General features: G+C 37.5%; 3 protein-coding genes across 4 annotated transcripts in view; 2 read left to right on the forward strand and 1 right to left on the reverse strand.

Moving 5' to 3' along the window:
* Window positions 1–8,168, forward strand: part of LOC100378815 (centrosomal protein of 290 kDa-like) — a 55,448-nt gene extending 47,280 nt beyond the window's left edge. The window contains exons 47-52 of the mRNA XM_006816111.3: window positions 732–938; window positions 1,647–1,784; window positions 2,800–2,966; window positions 3,630–3,732; window positions 4,595–4,720; window positions 6,624–8,168. Of these exons, the coding sequence (XP_006816174.3) occupies window positions 732–938; window positions 1,647–1,784; window positions 2,800–2,966; window positions 3,630–3,732; window positions 4,595–4,720; window positions 6,624–6,782 (900 nt within the window). The 3' untranslated portion in view covers window positions 6,783–8,168. The remainder of the gene's footprint in view (window positions 1–731; window positions 939–1,646; window positions 1,785–2,799; window positions 2,967–3,629; window positions 3,733–4,594; window positions 4,721–6,623) is intronic.
* Window positions 8,169–12,716: 4,548 nt separating this feature from the next.
* Window positions 12,717–13,621, forward strand: LOC102804046 (amine sulfotransferase-like). The gene is made up of 2 exons (XM_085505985.1): window positions 12,717–13,053; window positions 13,182–13,621. Exons 1-2 carry the CDS (start codon window positions 12,717–12,719, stop codon window positions 13,619–13,621), a joined length of 777 nt encoding a protein of 258 aa, XP_085362111.1.
* Window positions 13,622–18,501: 4,880 nt separating this feature from the next.
* Window positions 18,502–23,453, reverse strand: LOC102802505 (putative methyltransferase-like protein 24). 2 transcript variants are annotated; one of them, XM_078009006.2, is made up of 6 exons: window positions 23,263–23,453; window positions 22,471–22,502; window positions 20,308–20,540; window positions 20,095–20,166; window positions 19,311–19,449; window positions 18,502–18,809 (listed from the first exon to the last, which is right to left on the reverse strand). In XM_078009006.2, the coding sequence occupies exons 1-6, from the start codon at window positions 23,369–23,371 to the stop codon at window positions 18,591–18,593; spliced, it is 804 nt and encodes a 267-aa protein (XP_077865132.2). In that variant the 5' UTR covers window positions 23,372–23,453; the 3' UTR covers window positions 18,502–18,590. The 2 variants fall into 2 exon arrangements, with proteins under 2 accessions (XP_077865132.2, XP_006816175.3); XM_006816112.3 differs by having other exon boundaries at window positions 18,502–18,905; window positions 23,263–23,449.
* Between the last annotated feature and the right edge of the window lie 1,836 nt (window positions 23,454–25,289).

Consider the following 25,289-nt stretch of genomic DNA (forward strand, 5'->3'; position numbering starts at 1 on the left):
CTAGAAGAATAGCTGCACATGATAGAGGGTGCTAGAAGAATAGCTGCACCTGATAGAGGGCGCTAGCAGAATAGCTGCACATGATAGAGGGCGCTAGCAGAATAGCTGCTCATGAAAGAGGGTGCTAGAAGAATAGCTGCACATGATAGAGGGTGCTAGAAGAATAGCTGCACATGATAGAGGGTGCTAGAAGAATAGCTGCACCTGATAGAGGGCGCTAGCAGAATAGCTGCACATGATAGAGGGCGCCAGAAGAATAGCTGCACATGATAGAGGGCGCTAGAAGAATAGCTGCACATGATAGAGGGCGCTAGAAGAATGGCTGCACATGATAGAGGGCGCTAGAAGAATGGCTGCACATGATAGAGGGCGCTAGCAAAATAGCTGCACGTGATAGAGGGCGCAAGTAGAATAGCTGCACATAATAATGGTAGGCACTAGTAGAGAAGCTTTCGAGCAGCGCATCTGATCTTGGGGCGGCACTTTTGATCTCTAGATTGTCATTTGATTGTCTACTAGTATTTGACCTATAGTCAGCTATTTTGATTTAACATGATGATAGAGGGCGCAAACAGAATACCATCACCTAATAGTAGATGGCACTATGAGTAGTAGTTTCACTTTATGCTGGAAACCACTTAACTTGGTGGCATTTAGTGCAAGATAGTACATAGTACTATATCATTCCAGGAACATTTACACAATAGTATGCATAATCTTTTTTTTGAAAGGAACAACTGGATAAAATCCGTCTGCAATACGGTGGCCAACTGTCTATGAGGTATGAAAGCAAAGAACTTGGAATCGCTAAGGTTGTCAGTGAGAATGACAGACTGAGAAAAGAACTGAAGAGAGCAAATGACAAGATGGAGAAGGTGAAAGTTGAACGAACTCAAATGGAAGTCGAGAGAAATAAACTGTTGAGAGATTTAGACGAGGTAATGTAGTAATGTAGGTAATTTTTCACCACAAGAGGGCGCTATTGTAGCTTTGCAGTTTTTGCTCACCATACAGTGTAATTTTACACACATTGTATCCCTGAGACCTATATTGAACATGACATGCCACAACAATTGTTGTACTTTAATTGTTACTGTAAATGCATTAATTATTCACTGGGTTTTTATTTTGCTGGTAAGTTAAATCTGCTAAATTATCTATGTGAACATGTAAAATAACAATAAAACTCATTGTTTCCTTATCAAAATTCGTGAAATTAACTTCACACACAGTGAATATGCTCAAAACATCAAAATAGTGAAATTAAATGTCAATGAAAATACAGTACCTTTATGTTTCACAACATAGACATACATGTATGAGCATAGTGCCCTCAAACCTGATATAAGTCACTGACGCACAGATATTTTCAGTAACGCAACTATTTATATTCATTGCCTTGCACATCATTGATGCAACAGATAATATTGCATTAACATAATATATGTATATATCTAAAAATTGAAAGATGTTATCAACACTGACAACGATGATGACAACAATGATAAACGTAATAACAACATGTATGCATATAAGGCTGTTAGAAGCAATTATTAAAACTATCCACGTTGTCAGATCATTGTAGTTCTATAGTATATAAATTATTAATAAAATTAATATGTGGGTTTTTTTTCTTGTATGAATAGGTCAGAGAGAAACTTGAGATTGAAGCGGCTAGAGGGCCTAGACTGGAAACAGCTGACAGCCAGAGCTGGAAATCTATTGTAGTTACAAGAATGTACGAGGAAAAAGTCAGAAATATGGAACAAGATGCCGATAAAAAGGTATGAATAGATTGAATGTCATTTTAGGATACAGTTACAGCTGTAGTTTTGTGTAATGTGCATGTTTTGTTGAATTACTAAATTTGTTGCAAGTCAACACAATTATTTATACTTAACATGCAGTATTATGAGGTTATTACGAGGATACTGCAAAGTATGCATGAAGACAGTACAGCAAGAGTATCGTCGGAGGTGCAGCTGAGGTCAATGCCACCGTGTACTGTCTGAGTGCATACTTTGAGGTATCCTCGCAATAACCTTATTATTATACATCTTTTCCTCCCAGGAATACATCATGGGAATCCCAAAATTCAAAACATTTCAAACAGATTTAGCAAACTTCTTTGTGTGGGTTCCAGTCAAATCCTAAGGGCAGCCATGTTTGTTTTTTTATTATAAGAGAACGCTTACGCGCGTAATTGTTCCATATTTGGAATTTGCGTTTCCTAATATGGTAGGATGTAAATACCCAGTGCAATATCACAAAATTACGGCACGCTGCGGCGTTACAGTGACAGATGTATAATAATGTTAATTATTTTCTAATTTCTCCATACACATAGCAGTATGAACTCGCCATTGTGATTGGTCAGAATAACATATACATTTCTGATTTTGTATTTTCTGAAGTATTCATGTAATACCACATCATAATACCATAAAGTGTGAATGTCAATCAAATTGTTCTGTGGAAATGTTACTTTAAATTATATGGGGTTTGAGCACGCAAAAAAATATGAGCATTTTAAGTACACCCCAATAGTGATGTGACATTGTATGTAACAATTACGCTTGCACTTTTCAGGAAGAACACAAACATGCAAAAAGATGACACGGAAGTGAACACCAACCAACATACAATTAATTTATAACTCAGCTGTTGACAAGTCAGCATTTGCAATGAAAAAAAAAAGTCAATGAGACAACAATCTTGACATTTTGCTGTTATGTGTACCAAAAACCCTTGACAAAAATCAAAACAAAAAACTAAGAAAAATTAAATGTTCTATTTCAGAATCGTATTATACGCGATATGAAGAAATTATTAAAAGAGTCAGCAGAAAGAGAGCAAGGATTGATGCATGAAAATGAGGGAATGAAAGAGAAAGTGATGGTGCTAGAGAGGTATCCTAGTGATCTGAAAACAGACAGTGACGTCGTCAGGGAATTTCAGCAAACAAGGTGATAACACTAACTATTTTTTTTCATCAAAATATTATGAAGTGACAATTTTGTTTTGCAGATGAGATTGGAATTCAAAGTCATTTGAATGTCCATTTTGGGGGGAAAATAAAGAATTTTACATTTGAGTTAAATGCTGGTATGTTAACAAATACAATGGAAGCACAAAATAAAGTTTGGTAATCAAACAAAAAAATTTTCTGTGTTACTATCTTCTTAAACTCAAACTAACATTACCGGTATTTCTGATCTAATTTGTTGACACACTGCCAAGGTTTGCTAATTTTTTTCCTAGGGTAACTGAACTAGTTTTATAATTTTGAACAGCAATTGTTCATATTGTAACCTATTTGCAATCCAAAATGGCCGCCAGAATACCATATGTTTATCAAAAAATCATTGTTTGCATGGAAACGTGTTTGGGTGTTGGATTTTATCACTTAGCTCTTCATCTCAATATTCAATATGACAATCAATTTTTTTCCATTATTACTTTATTTATATTTACGTAGTACTAGTAAGTCAAAAACACTGCTGTATGTATTTAGAACAGAGAACAATGTGTTGAAAAGTGCACATTGTCTGACTAGCCAGTGGTATTCTGGACAAGAAATGTTCAATTGTAGAAAGTTGAATATACAACTCTATTTTTGTTTTCATCAGATTGAAGGTAGATCGTTTAGAAAACGAGAAAGCTGAGTTATTGAATGAACTACAACTAGTTCGTAAGGAATCTAACCCACTAGCGGGAACACCCGCTGATATCGTGAGTATTACTATTCTTTCACTGTGTAAACCAATTTTCATATTTTGACAATTATATGTAATTATTCTAGCAACATTCCGTAAATACTTAAATCATTACTGTTCTAAAACAACTTCACAGTGGAATAACAGTTACTAAGGGGTTACTCGGTTCGTCACGGCTGATCGTCGATTATCAGATTGAAGTAATATAAACAAACGATAGCACTTTGCAGTATTGACGGCTAACTCTTCCTATTGGCACTCCATTGCCATTGCCATGCGACGAGCATAAAATCACGTGGTGGTATATTCGAGAAATAGAACTCTTCATGGGCGATTGGTGAACTACATCACCAACAACACATTCTCTTTGGTTACTATGGACACAGAAATGCTGCAGTGTGCAACAAAAATAGCATCTCATCACTGATCACAAGTGATCACACAGTGTATAATGTTATCATTTCTGGCTCTATTTAATTGATTACTACAAACAGAAAAAAAAAGATGTATAATAATAGGGTTATCACAAGAATACCCCAAAGTATGCACTTCGCTGCAGGTTGGTTGATAAGATCACCCAACTGTCTCTGTCCATACTTTGCAGTATTCTCGTAATATCCTAATATTATATGACACACAAGTACAATGTTTTAGGATTTACTGTAAAATCTGTATTAGAAGACAAACCCCTAACAATTAAGAACCAAAAATTCACCATTTCTCAGTGAGTGCTCTAATAGAAGCCGCATTCATTCTGCTGCATTGTACCAATTTAATAGAAGCCGCAGCTTTTAATACAAATTTTACAATATACAGTTTTGAGCATTTTTAGCAATGTAAATTAGTGTTTTATTATGCTACAATTTTTTGTTTTTCAGCCACAAGATGAGATTGTGGACAAAGTACGCAGTTATGATAAACTTTTAACAGAGAATGTGGAAGTCCGAACAGAAATGAAATCGCTTCAGTTGGAAAGGGATCAACTGGATCGAGAAAATGAAAAGGTATGTAGAAGCAAATCTGCATATTACAATTAACATCATTGCCCATATTTGGATATTGTATGACATCATCATTTTTAGTCCCCGTTCGAACGCAGGCTGAAAACGGGGACTTATGTTTTGACCTCTGTGCGTCTGTGTGTGCGGTCGGACCTGTATCTTAGAAATGCCTGGACCAATCACAATCAAACTTCACACATACATCATACATGATATTACCGTACTTATCCGGGTAAGAGCCCATGCCTGGACAAACGCCCACCCCCCACTTTTGACACAATAAAGAAGTTGAGGTCATATCCGGGCACACGCCCAGGGGGTCTTTTTCTACAAAAAACAAAAAAAAAAATTTTCTATTCGTTGACTGTGGTTGTATTAACAGTTGACTTTCTTGAAGTTTGTCGTGATACTTATAAAAATTGTTAATTGCGTAAAACAAGAGGTGAACGCAAACTAGCTGTGACAGCTTTCTGCCTTCAGGGCAGCGCGTTCACCGCTGATTATTTTCAGAATCATAACAGTCAGCAAGTCTATAAAAATAAATATTAAAGCAGAAACGGTAGTTCTCTTTTTGAAATATGTCGTGGTCCTAAAAAGGGCCGGCCGTTTGGTTTGTGCTTCCTTAGAAACGATTCAAGCAAATGTATAAGGAGAGCCGCTAAGCAAGTGTCGCACTCGTTCCGCTTTAGCGTCATCGACAATGAAAACAATGTTGCAATATTGTAGCAACCCGTACCTGGGATAATGGTTGAAATCACGTTATTTTGGCTTTATAAATATTTTGTAGCAGCTTGCGAATCCATAACTGGGGCCAGCGATTTTGCAATGTCATGCCAAAGACTGCCAACTTTTTTACCATCTTTTATTACCCCTATTGCATTTCTGTCATGAAAACTATTGTTCTGCCGTTGGATAAAAAAAAACTTCCTATTTCAAGTTTGACGCGATATCCATATAGTGAGACATTCCAACCGCCAGAACTTGCTGAATGATAACTTTCACCGTGGTCGAGTCTGATAAGAAAGCAATGTCACGATTTGACCTGTATGATGAAATACTAGTAGTGATGTCATTCTTAGCCAATCAGTAAAGCAGATGCATAAAGGTCAAAGATGATTGCTAGACTGTAAACAAAAGCATCGTGTGCCATCGCAGCAGAGCGACCCCATTTTTCTTGTCTCTTTATTATGATTAGACATGAATGAAAAGTGCCAAGCTGACAGACTGCGAAATTCGTGGATTAATAGTGCTAAGTCCAAATTGTGTGGGACGATATCGACGAACTTCAGGAATAAGTTGTAGGGATTTTGTTTGACGGCTACAGTGACGCCGACTTGGACATTTGAGGGTTTTGAGTTTGACGAAGATGGCAATGAACGTACAAATAAAGATCTGAGAAGTTTTTTCAAACACTTATGAATTTTTATAATTTTTACTGTGTAAATTTGTAAATTATTATTGATCTTGTATGACAGTTGATTCGTAATTTGTCGAGACCGGAAATCATTTTACGCAGTTTATTATTTCTGGTTTATTTGTCAAATTATAAGCAATACATTATTTTTGTTTTACTTCTAGTGTTGCATATTGTTCCTTTATTTCCGTTGCATGTTTTCATTTGCCGTTCTATTCCCTGCCGCAGTTCGATCTGCGTGTTGTCAATTTTCGCGAATTTTCTTTTTTTTTGCCGGGGATCTCCTGGCAAACGCCCACCCCTTCTTTTTGGCAATTGTCCGTGTTCAGGACCCTGGGCTTATACCCGGATAAATACGGTATACATATGCACATCAATCAAGTATTCAACAAGTTAGAAAGATCTCCTGGGTTATACAATGTATGTGTATTCAACTGTCGGAGACATAATAATATACATTTTACATTTACGTATGTGACATTTTTTTCTCAGCTTCGCAAAGAACTTCAGCAGTTTGGACCAGAGTTTTTTGAAGAAATTGAAGACTTGAAATTCAACTACAGGGAATCTGTCCAAAGAAATGTCCATTATGAAGATCAGCTTACTCAGCTTTCAAAACAGTTTGGTGTCCAAGTCAGTATAGGGACATAACAATTGTAGTATTGTTTTTCTTCCATGCCAAGGCAAATATTTTCAGATTTTGTATATACCAGTACCATTACTTCACTGATAAGTACTCACACAGGTCGATTGCCATGTACTTTGCTTTTCTCTATTATTTTGAAGATTGGATTGTCAGCTGTTTTATGATGGTTCGTTTCCATGTGTTAAAGTTGCACTCAGAAATCATCCACCCATATAGTAATCTATGTGAAATATTTCATATGTTCAAATGGTAGGAACTAACTAATTGACCCACCTGGATTAACTGTTATTCAGAATTACTGTGATTCATAACTAAAGAAGAATCATTCTGATCCAAGCATATCCGGATGCTATTCAAAAACCTGAGTAAAATGAAATTCCAACGCGTAATGAAATGAAACGCTGAAAGGATTAATAAACATTTTATCATGCTGAAAATCGAATGTTTTAGGACATGTTTTTTACAACTGGTTCATATTCAAACGACCAAATATTTTACATAATGGTCCCAGACTTTAATAAAGCTGCAGAAATAAACTTAGAATGTAACGTCAAAACATACCAACATGCATGTATATTCATATGTCTACTGTAATTTACGTCACGCACTGATTTACTATGCTGTGTTTTTATTTGAGTTCTGTGGCATTATTTATGCAATTACAGAAGCAAACTAATCTAAGTCTGTTCCCATAGTAACAACTAGAGATTTTATTAGAGTACAATTTACTTTCTTGCCACTATTAGTATTACACAAAAATTGTTCGTTTCAATTTAACAACCAAGGAAGGAAACTAGAAAACATTTCGAATTTTGAAACATACATACCTCCATTCCTTACTAATGTTAATAAATGCTCTACCAGGTAAATACTATGAACACTGTTAAATTGAATTATTCTGTTTCACACGAATCACACAGTATAATTCTATTTGTAATTAATCTCTAGAAACTGATCACAAGTTATATTACGTTTCTGTTAGTATATATCGGTAGTAATAAATTTTAGAAATGTTTCCTGTCCAGCCAAATTATGACCAAAGTTGAGGAGAAATTATCATTTAAATGCCAGATTCCAATAAAAAAATCAATTTTTCTTAAATCATTAATTTATTACCATTCACAGCAAATTTAAAGGAAATCGAAAAAGATAATTTCGGGGTTGATGTAGTATATTACTGTAACAATTGTATTTGATTGTAAATTCATAAATCTATTTTATGTATATACATATGTAAGCAAGACAATAAATATTGATAAAAAAATCGTCTCCAATGTTGGATAATGAATGTGTTTTGTGATGGTTTTATGTACAAAATATTCACTTTTTTTTATTTTTATGAAAATTGTGAAGTATCTGTATAATATTATGTAATAAAACATAAGATGTGATTTTTGTTGTTTATTTCAAATTTTCCAGAACTGTTGAATGAATTGGTATTGTTAGTTTACATATACATGTACTCGTATTTGGTTGTTACAATATCAGTTATCCCCATTGTAACCATATTATCAGTCAAGTTTTAAAATCCTTAGTTGCTAAGTTATTGAGCATGTAGTTATGACAAAAAAGGGTCAAGTAATGGAAGGTGAGTTATTGAGCTAAGTTTGGCGGTTTGGTGTTCAAGATAACTTGACTTTGTCGAGCGGAGCTATTCATATTACAAATTGTCTGTGTCAACCTTTGACTTCTTCTTGAATACTGCAAGTTAGATTGACTTAGATACGACCTAGCACCGAAGAGGGCGCAACTCACGCGACCTCGTCAGGCTAGATACGACCATGAAACCACTTATTAGTCCACGTTCGGATGAAGTCCGAAAATGGGGACTATTAATTTGGGTTTGTTCTGTCAGTCCGTACGTACGTACGTCTGGAGCTATATATCGAACAACCATTGACGGATTTCATTCAAACTTCACATAGTGTCTTACATATGTGTGTCCATTTACTTTATGATGTAAAATTTACTATTTCTGATACCCAAATGTGTCCGCAGCAGTTTCTCAGAGATAGATTTGGATCAAAGTTGGTATGATGATCATCATATTTTTCCGTTATTTGAACAAATATGGCCGACTGGCAGCAATAACAATAAGTGCTACAAAAGACGTCATCATTTTTTGCCCTCTTCAGTAGAAAAGCAGAGAATACTATCCTCGGGGCGGAGCAACATCACAAGACGTTCCACGTTGCTAAGATGCGCACCACCGTACCACGCATTTCTACGGGTTCTGCGCTCGCTGCTGGAGGAACGCCGAGTGAAGAGCCCGGGAAAATTCAAGAAAACAACATGAACTCAACTTTGAAGTAATCCTGAACAATCAAATTTATATGCGTTACACACACAAAGGTAATCTTGTTACACTGTTCAGGGGAGTCTCAACAACTATCCCAAAGTGCCATTTTCTGAGTGTTTTCGGCCTTTGTTTTCACCGTGATGGTTGCCATGCGTTGAAAATGCCCGGATGTCCCCCCCCCCCGAGAATAGACAGAATGTGAAAGTTAAGCGTCAGAACGAGGCTGGTCGCGTGATGGCGCTCTTCAAAGACGGCTTCAAGTGTTTACACGTATTACAAGGTCTTGTTTAGACCGGGATGCTGGCTCGAAACCACCACCTTTAGTGCGGCTTCAATTAAAATGGCACAACGCCGTCTCTTGTCTGTTTTCACGTATTTTTTTAACACCGGCTCCCCCTAGGAGCTGGCTTTTTCCACACGTGTATTCTAATGACTGTGGTTCACGCTGGCGGCGGCGAATAAATGAACATACATCTGTTGCACTGTCAAACGTGGTGTTATATCGTGAAAAATGCCCTGCAAAAGACGAAAAATAAGTGTTAAACAAGATAGTCAAACATTCATGCATTTAATATATTAACATTAGATACGAACACGTATCGAATATAATTTATACCAGGGCCGGAACATCCAAACCAGGGCCTGAACGCGTGTTTTTACCAGGGTCGCAATCGACTAGGGCCGGGTCGTCTAGAAATCATTGGAGGGCATCCTCACAGTCTGTTTTTTCAGGTGATAGTTTACCCGATTTTACCGGCTGCAGCAAGGCTGTGCCCCTGGAGGCTTTCTTCCTATGGGGCCCGTTGCCGGTCCCTTTGTGGACCCTTCCTCCCATGACACGGGGCTTGCCTCCGAGTTGAGGGCTTTGGTCGAAGGACTGTCGGGGCAATTGCGTCCCTGGCAGGGTGGGTAGATCAGACGCAGTCGGAGCGAGCTGTCTCCACTGTGGCCCCTCGGTGGGCAAGCAGGAAGAAACACGAAAGCAAGTTTGCATTCAAACACGTCTCTTCTGGGGAACCCCCGTTCCCAGCCACGGCTCTCCCACTAATTTTGGGTGAGGCCAAGGCTCAGGCTAATTGCACAAGGCTTCCTCTGGAGCCTTGGACTCTGAATCCCAACGGGGTGCTGGCAGCCAAGCCTCCGATCTCGGGCAGAGTTTTCAGGGCAGGGCACACCCCCCCCTACTTTCAGCCAGCTAGGGTTCGTCACGCAGTAATGATACAACGGTAACGAATTTATCCTTGTGTCAAGACTAGCGAATTGTCCTATTATTAGGAGACTATTTACTGCTTTCCAGACGCTGAGACCCCCATACAAGGGAACTGCCCAACTGGGACTTGTCGGCTGTATTGTCCGCTCTAAGCAGACCGCCCTTTGAGCCTCTCCGATCAGCACCACTCGAATTTTTGATGTGGAAAATAGTCTTCCTACTGGCCCTCGCCTCAGGTAGGCGTCGGCGAGAGCTGGGGGCATTGTCCTTCTCGGATGATGTACCGCCGTTATGGACAATCAAGTTGTGCTAAAGACACAAATCAGGTTTCTCGCCTAGAACCAAATCCCAAGACATGATCCTCACCCGATCGTCATCCCCCGGCCGTCAAATTTTGTCTGCCCGGAGGGTCAGGAGGAATTGCTTCTCTGCCCGGTTCTAGCACTGAGTTGCCACCAAACCGTACTAAGGATTTGGGACGGGATGCCAGGCACATATCTTTGTGTTATGGCCCAGGCAGGCAGGATAGGCCAGCCTCCCCAACTTCCATAACCAGGTGGTTTACTGCAACTGTATTAGAGGTCTAATACTTTATATTCCTCAACACAGAGCTTGCAGAGACACCAAGTACGAGCGCATGAGGTCTGTGTGATTGCTAACTCGCTAGTGCTAGCGTCAGCCCCCTCCCTCGCGCACACATGGAGGGCAGGCTGCTGGAGAATGCAGAACGTCTTTATCAACTACCACCTAAGAGACACTGAATCCATTGAGTAAGGTCTCTCTAGGTTGGGTCCCGTCGTAGCAGGTCAGTCTTGGTTTGCTGACCCAGCCCGAACGACCGCAAGGGTCCCTCCGCATAGGCAATAAGTCAGTCTCGGTATTTTATGCGGGCAGATTTCTCTAACATCAGCACGCCCCTGGAAGCTCCCAGGTCCTGCTTTGCGGTCTATGCCCGCATGCAGAACTGTTTTGGTCTTTACTTCGAAAGCTTACTACCTCCCAGAATTGGGTTGGGGTCTAGCTTTCTTGGGCACATCGAACCCTGTCACGGTAGCAGCATTTTGGCTTCTTGCTCCGGGGACAGCACAGGCAAGGTAAGAAACACCACCCTGTTTTGTGTCTTAACCAGGGTGTTGAGTGATTCATCCCGGACTGGGAAAAGACTTTTCATCACTTTTCTGTTTGGTCGGAAAACCCGCCACCTATCGGCGTCTGACTCTGCCTACAGTTCAAAATAGTCATTTTGACTGACCGGAGTCTATGGTGGGTATGACTATGTGAATAGGCGGGTTCGGAGAACCCTCGCTTAAATCAATTTTTATCAATACAAAGCGCGACGACCACCGCGCTTTAACTAAACAATGTTAAATGCTAACAGTGTTAATAGCTATCAGCATAAACCTCATCATTTTGTCCTATTATGATAACATTATTAATACGATGAATACAGTTGCTAACAAATTTCCTTACTTTTCATCTAAGCGTAGACTTCTCTTGTTTGTTTTTTCAATAAAATAAAATATTGTGTATAAATGGAAAAACCGGGTTTATGCATATAAAATTTATTTTTGTCATTATTCACAGTTAATATAGATATATGCAAATTCATCATATCATCACGTACACTCAATGAATAAACGGTAGTCAGACTACGAGTTCACATTAAAATAATTTAACTACCACTTGTAGATTTGGTACTACAGGGTCATAAATATTCAAACATGCGGTGACGGAAAAAGACTGCCACAGTAGACGGTCAACGTACAACGTACCCATTGTACCATGATAACTGCTCTGAAAGGAGACACAAGGAGCAGCTAAAGAGCGATTTTACACATTTCCATTTAAATTTCTACATAATTCTCATGTAGTTGTTTCTATCAATTTTAAATGTCATTAACGAAAATTGAATTACACCAAAAGCTGCTCGGATGTGCCCTTCCTCTTCTCTCTTCAGTGTCCTCCCACTATGGAATGTGGTGCGTACATTCCCCTCCCACAACCAAACTTCTTTGGCAGATTCTGCATTCACAGACGGAAAGTAACAAAATAATGGTCGTTACAATGGGTAAAGAAAACGAATGTCCTACTCGCTAAGGGATCCCAGGCTATGCGGTGGTCAGAACACAATACACGTGTCCGAGTGGACTTCGGGAGTTTTCTGTGCTGTTTTGTAAACTACATAAAGAATAAAAACAAAAACACTCAAACGCGCGAAAATCTCCCGCCCTAAGCAAAATAAATTTTACCCGCTCAGCTCAGAAATGAAACTACCCACCCAAATGTGTAAACTCTCCCAGGCCACAAATCTATGGATTATTTCCCGCCCACTCGCAAAACCTCAATCTAACAGCTTTGTGCACCCACAGCCTCTTTGGCTAGTTGACTACATACTACATAAAACATAGCATCTGTTTTATTTCAGAAATAATGGCGAATCCGTGGACTGTGTTTAAGCACGATGGTTTTAATTTCGTTGGTGGGTTCCATAACAGGGAGGCAGTAAAAAACAGACGCATAGATGTATGGGATATTCGAGAAGATGACGTCATCATCACAACGTTCCCCAAATCTGGGACGACTTGGATGCTACAACTTGTATCTGAAATGTTTCCCGATTTAAATTGGCAGCTTGAGCCTACAAATCTAGCTGCCAGACCGTGTTATTTTTACGAGGATGCAGATTTACTCACCGGAAATTACGCAATTCATGTGAAAGCAGTGCAGACGACATTGCACGAAATGCCATCACCTCGATTAATGTTCAGTCATGTACCAGTCGAATTCTTTCATTCCGCGTGGAGGGAGAACACTACAAGATGCAAGATCATTTACATTACTAGAAACCCGAAGGATGTATGCGTTTCCATGTTTCATTTTCTGAATTCTGACAAGTAAAAAATTGGACATGGGATGAATTTGTGACGCGCTTCGTCAGGGGAGACGTTGTTTTTGGTCCCTGGACCGATTACGTGATCGGATGGAAACGTTTTGGAGTGGATAATGGCGTATTTCACGTGGCATATGAAGACATGAGGGCAGATCTGAAGTCAGTCGCATTTAAAATATCCCAGTTTCTCTCTCACCCAGTTGATGACGATCAACTTAAACGAGCTTTGAAACGAAGTGATTTCCAATCAATGAAAGAGGCTGGAGACGATGTAAAGTTCATGCCACGCAGAGACAAAGAATCTTTGTGGAATGGAGGACCGTCTTTCCGTAAGGGTCGTGTCGGGGACTGGAAATCTCATTTCACTGTTTCACAGAATGAACTTTTTGATCAGACGATATCAAGAATAATGAATGAAAATGGCGTCAAACTAACATATACATAAATAACATAGTGGATATTCATGTCCACTCAACACAGTGAATTAGTTAAAGCGGGGAAGTTGTCACCCGCACATGCGTCAGGTGGCCATAGCGTGTCAATGTTTACAAACAATCGTCTAACCATGAATTATTTGCGTTTTAGCGTCTGTTGTTATCATAGTTTTGGACTCAATTCCCGCGCGTGCGCAAGTGACGACCCTCTCGCTTTAAATAAAGTCTTATCTGCGATGATTTGCTTAGCTAGTATGAACAAGGAATAGGCCGTGGTTTTGACCATGTGGAACAAACAATTATTGTTAATGCATTTCTTTTTAAATACTGATTGTCGAAATAGTTGACAAAAATAATAATTGTTAACGCCCGAAGAACGCTAGCTTTTTAAGCTTTATTCATACACTGAATGGTGAAATAGTTGAGTTGAGGTGATTCTTTGTTTGGCGTTCACGCGCGCCTAGGATTTGAAACAAAGTTACAATTAGAAAAAAAAGTGATGCATTTCTCGATAGTTTACTCCTGTAATGGAAGAAATACATTAGTCTATATGTACATTCAATTTGTGCAATGATGTAAATCTAAAACTGTTTAGAAACAAGTTAAAAGAAAACATGTCAAAAATGCTGTTTGATTACATTTGAACTGAATAATTCTGTTTCTGTCTTTATTGTGATATTTGAAACATTAATACATGATTTGCATAGTTTGTAATATTTAAAGAGCTCCTTGCTTTTTTATTTAAAGTGACGTCAAACAGAGAATTACATTTGCACTGCCCTGTGTAGTTTTCTGATCATAATGCAACAATATTACTGAATAAATTCGATTTTCCGCACCAAACAGTTGTAGAACACCCACATTTATTCATCCCTTAGTATTTGACAAACACGAAACCAATATATTATTGGAGTGCGCTGGGTGTTTTGTACTTGTAGGTCATTTTGTCGGAGAATGTTCGAGCGAAGTGATTAATTTTCCCATATATCGGTGATATATGCTAATTTTTCCCTAGAATGCTACACAATTGTTGTGTATATATTGTTACTATTAAGTGCAAATGACCATTTCTCCCAAATTGAAACCAAGAGGTGATTAAACCTGTTCTACTTGGTCGACGTTTGATAGGCTGTGAGTTAGTGGTATGGACGCCGAACAGCAGACAATCCGCCATGAGTTGCGTGCTAACTTCGGGTAGCAGTTAGCTTCCTTATTCAAACAAGAGTGCACATGTGTAAATGCACGTGGAAACCGAGAGAGCGTACAAGTTGCCGATTGCAACAACTGCGTGAAGCATCAACTCTTTAAAAGCAAAACTCCTTGAATTACATACTATGGAGTTACGGAAGTACACATTGGTTTACAGATATTATTGTGGTACGTTTATTGGAAACATATATTATCTATCTTTCCATGTGGCATGAAAAAAACAGTTTATACGTGTCCGACAACACCAAAAAATATCGAAGTCTTAAGGTAGCGAGATAGTTTTTTGGCATGAAAAATGTAAACATCTATAATCGGAGTAAATTTTATAAGAACCTATACAATCTATATATGTTTGGAAAGCCCTTGACTTGTACTTTTCTATTATTAATATTTTGTGAACATTGTGTTTGTTTTAGCGTCACGTGATTCGGCGCGGCTGATAATTAACTAACGTGAATACATTTTTAAATGTCAGCAAAAATGTAAATACGGATACGAAGCCAACATATTCGAGAGTACGAAAAGCCAAACGGCGACATCGTAGCGCTACTCACTGAAACGCCATTTAAAATTAGGTCAACGGCAATTGCCAGAAATCGAACACCGAGAAATCGGCACTTTTATGATTTTAAACTTCAATCAAGGTTAACTCCCGTTTTAGCAGCAACAATTATATAGGTTGGTAGTAAATAAATTACCTTGAAGGTTGTTTTCAGAAAAAATCATGATTCGACATTTGTGTCTGTAAAAAATCTGTATTTTTACCGTTTTCTTTCACGCTATGGAGTTTTGACACGGTCTGTGCTGATAACGAACGGTGACGTCATTCATTACAGCTGGGATTATGCAAAGTGGGCGGTTCTGTTTGCAGGTAGCAAACAACACAAATACTACACTGGGCAGTTGAAGTGTTTGTCAACATAGCGTATTTATGTTTGGGCCGTTTTATTTGCAAACTTATTTTCTTGAGTATTCCACAAGTTTCAAAGTCTTTTAGAGACACAAGAACACTTTCCGACAATAATTATCAGACTCCCGCGAGCAAACTTGCGCAGAATACGGTAGAATAAGAAAATGGAATGACGGCTGCGGGGTAAGTTTTTTTATGTGTGGAATTGGAAGAAATGCAGAGTAAATTTTCAACACGAAAATATTGTAAATCATCATCCGACGAGACCGTTTTTGTTGGACTTGTTATTTTCGGGAGGGACCTTTTGTAGTGTTCGTACAAGTTTAGTTTTCATTTTACCTGAATAAGCCTAAAGCGATTTTCAGACAAATTCGAAGGAAACGCTGCCCCTCCTCACCAAAGTGTTCGTCTTACAGCACATTTACATGCACTCTTTTTGCAGGTACGTCGGACTTTGGTTTGATTTTGGTTTAAAATAGTAACAACCACCATCAGCTAAATTCAAGTCCATTATGTTCGCAAATAATTGTGCTGCATCAAGTTTTAAACTTGCCACTTTATCGTGAAGATTCTGGCGATCTCGGCAAAGGAAGCTACCGTAGTGTGGCTCCCCAACAGCAAGTACATTGCGGATAATTTTTTTTTTCTCATGATGATAACAGTGATCAATCACTGTCAACAGACTGTAATATTTGTTTCAATTGACGACTCTTTCAACGTAATTCGACCAATGAAAATGCAGTGTTCTAAAATATTGACAGACACTAAACAACCCCACGTGGTTTCTTGTTATGGCTATGACGGGGCTTCAAAGTGTCTTTTTGTCGTCTTTTTGTTGCTTTAACCGGACTTTTCTGGTCTGTTTATAATTCACACTTCCGCATTGAATACGTCGTACTATCTTGGGAAACATCCTTTACCATTGTGAGTACCGCCGTTGAGGAAACGAAAACTGCTGTGAATGACGGTGGAGTCAATGAAAGTAAATTACTGAACAGCAAACTTCAAGAGGTGTTACCTGGGGAAGCTAACTCTGGAGAAGAAGAGGACGAATTTGACTTTTTGGACGAAGACAGTTTGAAGGTGAAGATATCACAGATGCCCTTCAAGTATTTGTGAATGACGCTGACGAATCCGACGTTGGGGGCTTTTAGTTTTACAGCCAAAACAAAGTCAGCTTGGACTTTCAGTTGCGAGACGTGACCCCCCCCCCCCCAAAAAAAAAAAAAAAAAACGCAGCCAGTGATACATTTCGAAGACAAAAATACAAAACAATCGCAATCAAAGACGCCGACCACGCGCGTTAGAAATAAATAGAACACGCTGTTTCACCGGCTTCTTTCACTCACGCAATATAATTATGCTATTTCCAAACGCTTATATTGATCACTGTAAAAGTGGATAAATTCAAACCAGCCATCAAATTAAAAATTCGGATCTCGTTGAATGTCAATCAACACGGAACTCGGTAAGGGTCAAGGCCCCCTGATCTGATCCTAAAAAGCATATAATGTATCAAACAGAAATAAAAAAAAAAAAAAAATCTCCAACTGTGACGTTGTACTTTTATTTTGACAACAGATTTAAAAATAACATTTAGAACATAAATTTGTCTTCCCAAAATATTAAAAAAAAAATCTTAAAAAATACCAAACTGCCGTTAAACGGCCCGGGCGAATTTATGGCAAAATCCGGTAACATGTGATACACTCATGTACTATTTTGTTTATACAAAATTTGTTGTGTTTCGAAAGTGTTTTTTGTTTTTGTTTTTGCTGTACAGCTTCCTCCTCTTGAAACGAAGCAGTGCACATATCTTATCAGCTGTGTGTAAACTACAAACAGATATCTTATCAGTTGTTTGTAAATAGCTTAGCCCCAGTTCAGTTATGTTTGTTAACCATGAATATTAATGAGAAGCACTCATGGGGTGTACACTGGATAAACAAAAAAACTTGGGTATTTGTTTGCACACAAGAAAAAAAACAGTTTACTTGAACAAGATATTATTTTTTCAATAAAATAAATACACTAATGTATGTGGCATGCCTTATGGAGCTATGCTTGTGATTTTCAAAAAAAATGTGAAAAGTGCCCAAAAAACTATTCCGCTACCTTAATTTGACGTTTAAATTGCACCATGTAACAGTATTAAGCTCGAATACATGCATAATACAACAATGAGCAACCCATTGCGCCATGTTGAAAGAGATGTCAATTTAAAGCGGGAGGGTCGTCACCTGCGCACGTGCGCGAATTGAGTCTCAGGTGACGATAACAACACGCGCTAAAAACGCAAAGGATCATGGATAGACGCTTGTTTATGAACAATGACACGCTATTGCCATCTGACGCATGCGCAGGTGACGACTCACCCGCTTTAACTACGTACCGAGCCCAAAATCTACCCCGCATCTAATATGGCACCATAAAGAGAGCATTATTGTGTATGATATGTTATATGCCTGTATTAGGTGTTTAATTCGCTGTGGCACCGCATATGTTGGCTTAGTATACGCCTCAACCCCGACAGATGGGCCGATTGGTGCATTATATGGAACGCCGTGGAACAGGAACACTCATAGCCCCACGTTGAAACACGCTAACAATACACTGAGACGATCGTATAACAAATGTTTAAAGTTGGTACCTGTTTCATGGTATCTATGATAGTCAATAAAAGAAGGGAGGGTTATAATTACTTCGAAAATATGGCTCTGTGCTTTTTTCTAAATTAACATTCACACCAGAACACAAAAGGTACAACACAAATTTACGTGTTATCGAACCATTTAATTTACATTCAACAATTGCTTGCAGCTGATTAGTGGCAAATTATTTGATATTATGGCCAATAATATTCATATGTAATGAGTATTAATCCAGCTTATTTCCAGATTATGTGAGTGGTTCCCAGCAACTGTTCCCCAATCTGTGAGCCTTTTCCGTGGATTTTGCCATGAGAAAAACAACTTGAATCCCTGGTCTTCAAATAGCATGTTATACAGTCGAAACCACTCCTCTGCTATTCCATCCCTATGTTGAATTGGATCACCTGGTACATGGAATTCAAATACAATCTGTTTGACAAAGCGAAGTGTTCCACTTGTGAGCATTTCCGGAAAAGCTCGTCGTTCACCTCCTTCAATATCTATTTTTAGCACATCAATGACGTTCTGAAAAAAAGGTCTCATTGTAACAAGGATAAGATTAAAGTTTAGGTTATCACATGTTTGTTTTTTTGTATATTTCCATCTCAATTTGTGAATACAAATCCTAAACGTGCATGAATGATGGAATGAATTTTCGTAAGATTCAGAATATTTTATTTGATTTGTAAATGTACGACACGTAAATGAACTTAAAGGGGCACTTCCAGTTAAGCCTAATCTCGCAAGAAATTTACTTTCTGGATTAAAATTACAATGGATAACAAAAGAACATAAACAATAGTGTCCTATTATTCTTTGGTCCAATCTCTGGGTTTGGAAGATTTCTCATTAACTACCAGAGATTATATCATATGTTTTATGCTTCCGTACTGACAAAGTCTGGCCAATAACACAAACAAATATACTCACGTGCTTAAGCATTGTTCTAATCGAATTGAGTGTTTTACACCTCCAACCAGCTGACGTCATGTTGTCACTATCCTCGCCCCATAAGCACATGTTGTAAAACCACACCTTTTCGGAATGTTTATGGTCGGGCTTACCAATGCTAGAAGAAAACATTTTTCAATAAAACAGTCATTCTAATGCCAATCGATATTGATATATATCATTGACAAAATGTTACTTCACACGAAATATTAAAGGACCTTGTGTTACAGTATATGTTTGTCAAAAATAATGCTATCATGCTGGAACAATGTTTACCATAGTACAGATGTTTATATAACATGTGCTTTGTTTGACATTCTGAGGCAAAAAAAAACTTATTTGCCAAATAGTAAAATTCATAAATCATTTATCATATATGTATTATACTGTATCCGAATGTCATTATTTAAAAAATAATTTGAGGATGTGTTCACTAACACCTCACATCACTTCATGTATACCTTAAGATCATTATACATTTCTCGCTTACTGTTTTTACTATGTACTGTAGTGTACTTATCAGTTGTTTTGTTTTGCCCTGGTGAATCATTTGCATTGTGTGGGATTGTAGTGTCGATTGTTTGACAATCATTATTTGTTTACGTTGTTAGACTTGTCAATTGTTTTGGAACTTAGATATTGTTGTTATTTCTAGGAAATTTCAGAAATGTATGTTACAGAAATAATTATAGCCAAATGTGAATATTTGGAAATATATAAAATAAAATATAAAACATAAAATAAGCATGTTTGTCATAGTTACGTGGGGTCAAACGAGTACACATTGCATCCAAACTCGGCCATGTCGTCATCAAAACTCCAGTCATGCCCAATCCTGTTAACAGACAAAAATACATTGTCAACACGTGCACTGGTCCAACTAAAAGTTCACAATGTCACAATCAACAACAATAACTTTTACAGCAGATATCATATATTCCATTAATTACTTCATATTTTGCTATTTATGGCCTACCCAAATGAATAAGCATAACAGTTATCCGGGTTGATATGAACGTCTAAACATATCGTCCATCCACCATCCTTCGGGATAGGTTTACCCATGCGTCTTTCTTCTTGGCATTTGTACTGAGGCTCCGTCAAGTATTCATAAAATACTCCCCATGCTTGATGTTGATCCAATTTATCTAGATGTTCGAATGATCTATTCGGTAATAATTTCGCCGTAAGCTTTTGCGTCCCTTCTATCTATAAAAATGCATGTATAATGTACATTGTTATATTGACAATAGTGGAATGTATATCTCAAGATTATGTTCACTGATCAAATGATAATTTTAATATTGATGCACGACAAACTAGGCTCCAACAATACGATTATGTCATTTATATCTGTGTATATAAGCACAATCGTGATCTTTATTCACGTGCACTTCAAAGTCAATTAACTTTAAGAAAGTTGTGTAACAAATGATTGATACGGTTTTGCTAAACATTATATGCATTTTATTGAAAAGCCTGGCTGAATTATTACAATATACTGTGAAGTAAATAATCATACTAAATAGCAAAGACGCACATAAATGAGAAACGTATGGTACGTAATAAAAATAGTTCATGCGATATTTGAATTCCCCCAAATCCAGATGACATGCTAATAAAATAATCTCGCTTAAACTCAATGTTTTATTGGTATTTATTATTAGGTGGAAATTCAATAAATAACATTTATTGGTTTATATGTCGGGAATGAGGTGTAGTATCCCGGATGTAGTATCGTAGCAATCAACTGTATTGCGATTTCTCTAGTGGTACATAAAGTTACCTTTCCAACTGGTGGAACGTCATTTGCCTATGTCGATTGTCTGTGACCACGACCCAATACGGAGTTATCAAGATAACCAATTTACAAATCTGGGTTTAAAATGCAGATTTGGCTTCAGGAAATATCATTTCACTATTACGTCATTGGTTATCGTTGTAGAATTGAATGAATGCACAGTAGCGTCACAGAAGGAGGTCCAAGACGTCATAAGTCAAGGAATATAAAACTTAACATCATACTATCTAGAACATAGCCCCATCTCAATGTACAAAACCAACATTTAAGGTAACTAGTGCAAAACAGAGGTTGGGTTAGATACAGGAATTAGTCGTTGACAAATATGAATATTTAGGGTGGTGGAGAATTAATTAACAGATTACGAGAATTTATTCTCACACTTTCTCCTAACTATTTTAACAGTTTTATATTGCCTTATTATGATTTTAAAACTGTGCCATAGTTGGAGCCAAGAGGAATATCTACAGAAATGATTTGTTCGAGGATTGAATTGAATTGCCTGTGTCGTAGAAGACAGCTAATACTTGCCACACATGGGTACAAATCGATAAATGGATATACACCTGTACATTTAACGCCAGGTTTTAAAACTAATAATCATACAATATGATGTATGTTATCATCACATCTATGGAATAACACCCAACTAAATATTGAATGTACTCTGACTGTTTCGTCGTTTAACACTTACTTTGAGAAGTACATCAAAAGTTTGCCTGAATGAATTTATTTAAATTACTTTTGTTGCATTTTAATATTTTGTAACTGTTATTATTTTACTTATAAAAGATGTGTACTTTACGTTTTTGGTCACTCGCAAATAAGTCCTGGCTACCTAATGAGCCTCCTAGATCAAAGCCTTCCGAGCTTAAATAAAATAAAAACAGCATTGGTTGTATTGTCCCGGCAGATCGCTTATTTATTTCTTTTGTATTGTGTGCAGCATAAGGTGTTGTAATGCACTTTGGTCTCATACATGACCAAAAGAATATCAAACAATCAAAATTCAAATACAATTGAATATGCAGTCACGACGAATATGCGACTGGCTTATACATGATATTTGCAACTTATATAGGATATAGGATAGGACAGGATATATTTTTTGTGCAATAAAAAAACCAAAACGTCACTAACTTGTATGCAAATTACCATGTAATTATTGAATTCTTTTCTATTAGTGGTTCTTAAGTATAACAGAAAGAAATTTAAAAATATAAATTTCCATTATGCTATAGTTAATTAATATGCACATAATTTGAACCAAAAATTGAATTGGTCTTCAGATCACCCCAAAACACATTTGCACATGTATGAAGAAAAACATTTTCTTACCAGTGCATACCTTTTTCCTACAGTACTTCCATCTAGGTTGAAGGAGAAAAAACGGTTTGGTCGATAATTATTGTGAGCCACGCAAAATGTACAGTGTATTTAATACTAATATTCTCGTGTTCATCACAATTCGAGGTCTCGTCTGACACAGCTTGCTATAAACCAGTTTCAATAAACTGTCAGATTCAGTCTTCGACACATTTTGTATTGAAATTGTAATCGCATAACGACTTAGTAGGCTGAAATTGGAATCATTAATATGCAACACATGTTGGCTGTGTGTTTTCACACTGTCTTGTATTTGAAAAGAAATATACATATAATTTACAGGTACCGCGCTAATAAGATGTAATAACAAAAATTGAATATATATATAAATTGAATTGAATATATGAGTGACAGAGTTTGAATGTAAACTATCAGATGGTTCTAATTGGCGGTTACTAATTAAAGGTCATTAACCAACCGTTGCAGACAGTTTAACAATATGCTTTCAAATTGACTTACAAATTGCACGCAAATCCAAAAAAATAAGTTTCCAAGATTACAAGGAAGATAGCAAGATATCGTTAAATAGCCATTGCTCGATCGAAACGTCTAGCTATTTTGAATAATTACTTATTACAACGATTACCAAATATTATCTACTATATATCATATTTATCGCTCCAAGCAGAGTTTATTTATTTACTAAGAACATTGGAATATTCAAATTCGCCCGTGGCAGAGACTGATTATACGCGTCCAGGCTATGCTTGAAATGTAAAGAAAATGTTATTGAACGACATTTACCGTGTCTGATGAGCGAAGTCCCGTAGAGTAAAGCCACCAATATCGTTGCTACAAACAGTAGAACACACTCCGGTCTTGAGAAAAAACGAAGATTTTTTAAGAAAAACATTCCGGCATCTGTGTTAGAGTATCTACTTCGTCGTTATATCGCGTACACACTCGCATTCGTAAAATATCCAGAATTATCGTCTGATTACCCACGAAGGGAACAATAATATATTTCAGACACATGTTACCTAATTCGATCAGACTATGATTTGCAAATATATTTAATATATTGTCTGGCGATTGTACATGAATGAGTGATTGAGAACAAAAGCGACAATATTAATATAATATGCAAAACTAGTACAATTTATATTACTGTAGTAGGATGTGTAAAATTAATCAGTATATATATATTGGTTGCAAAGGCGACAAGCCGATAAAAGACCAACAGGAGCACACATTGTATATGGTTTGTCAGATGACTTCCGCTTAATCGTTGAATTAAATGCGTTCGTGCTAGCAAATTACCAAACACACACATACACACACACACACGCACACAAAAAAGAATGAGTCTTCTCATTATCGTCGAAGCCAACAGAAATGTTAATTATTATTATGAGCAATGTGGACAAATAATAATTGCAAATAATATTACAATATTAACATGCAATTGAACAAATAAGTTATTTATACATAATGTTGAAAATATAATTTATTTATATATAATATATTGAAAGCAAAATTGTATAAAAACAAGTAATGCAGTCTCTTGTTTACAAATAAATTTAAGATTACTAATAATTTGTAATAACATTTTATCGATTTAATTGTGAATTGTGTATTTATTACAAATAATTTGTGTATTACAATATTTTTTTATATATAATATATTGGAAGCAAAATTGTATTTAAATAAGTAATGATTTTTTTTTATTATATACAAATAAGTTGAATAATTCATTTCATTATATATAAAACAATTTTTACCACAATTAAGAATCGTGTAATGATTACATATAATTTTCTTATATCAATAAATGCATAAATGGCACACATACACTGTGAGACGATGTGGATATTCGAACCCAGTCCCACACGCATTGTGATTCGATGTTGATAACTGAATCCAGGTCCTCACATATTGTTACACGATGTGGATATTCGAACCCAGTCCCACACGCATTGTGATTCGATGTTGATAACTGAATCCAAGTCCTCACATATTGTTACACGATGTGGATATTCGAACCCAGTCCCATGCGCATTGTGATTCGATGTTGATAACTGAACCCAGGTCCTCACATATTGTTACAAAATGTGGATATTCGAACCCAGTCCCACATGCACTGTGATTCGATGTTGATAACCGAACCCCAGGTCCTCACATATTCGTGCTCGGTGTGGATATTCGAACCCAGTCCCACACGCACTGTGATTCGATGTTGATAACTGAATCCAGGTCCTCACATATTGGTGCTCGATGTGGATATTCGAACCCAGTCCCACATACATTGTGATTCGATGTTGATAACCGAACCCAGGTCCTCGCATATTGTTACACGATGTGTATATTCGAACCCAGTCCCACACACACTGTGATTCGATGTTGATAACCGAACCCAGGTCCTCACATATTGGTGCACGATGTGGATATTCGAACCCAGTCCCACACGCATTGTGATTCGATGTTCATAACCGAACCCCAGGTCCTCGCATATTGTTACACAATATGGATATTCGAACCCAGTCCCACACGCACTGTGATTCGATGTTGATAACCGAACCCAGGTCCTCACATATTGTTACACGATGTGGATATTCGAACCCAGTCCCTCATGCACTGTGATTCGATGTTGATAACTGAACCCAGATCCTCACATATTGTTACACGATGTGGATATTCGAACCCAGTCCCACATGCACTGTGATTCGATGTTGATAACCGAACCCAGGTCCTCACATATTGTTACACGATGTGGATATCCGAACCCAGTCCCTCACGCACTGTGATTCGATGTTGATAACTGAACCCAGAT

The sequence above is a fragment of the Saccoglossus kowalevskii genome, chromosome 12 (assembly GCF_978046115.1).
Source record: "Saccoglossus kowalevskii chromosome 12, keSacKowa6.1, whole genome shotgun sequence".
NCBI classification, from domain to species: Eukaryota; Metazoa; Hemichordata; class Enteropneusta; family Harrimaniidae; genus Saccoglossus; species Saccoglossus kowalevskii.

Excerpts from the sequence above, each read along its gene's own strand:
- LOC102804046 (XM_085505985.1), top strand. The coding sequence starts at position 12,717 with ATGGCGAATCCGTGGACTGTGTTTAAGCACGATGGTTTTAATTTCGTT. Across the intron at positions 13,054-13,181 it reads ATCACCTCGATTAATGTTCA|TAAAAAATTGGACATGGGAT; the intron begins GTCATGTACCAG and ends AATTCTGACAAG.
- LOC102802505 (XM_006816112.3), bottom strand. The coding sequence starts at position 23,371 with ATGTTTTTCTTAAAAAATCTTCGTTTTTTCTCAAGACCGGAGTGTGTT. Across the intron at positions 19,450-20,094 it reads GTGTACTCGTTTGACCCCAC|CATTGGTAAGCCCGACCATA; the intron begins GTAACTATGACA and ends GTTTTCTTCTAG. Across the intron at positions 18,906-19,310 it reads TTAGAACAATGCTTAAGCAC|AACGTCATTGATGTGCTAAA; the intron begins GTGAGTATATTT and ends CCTTTTTTTCAG.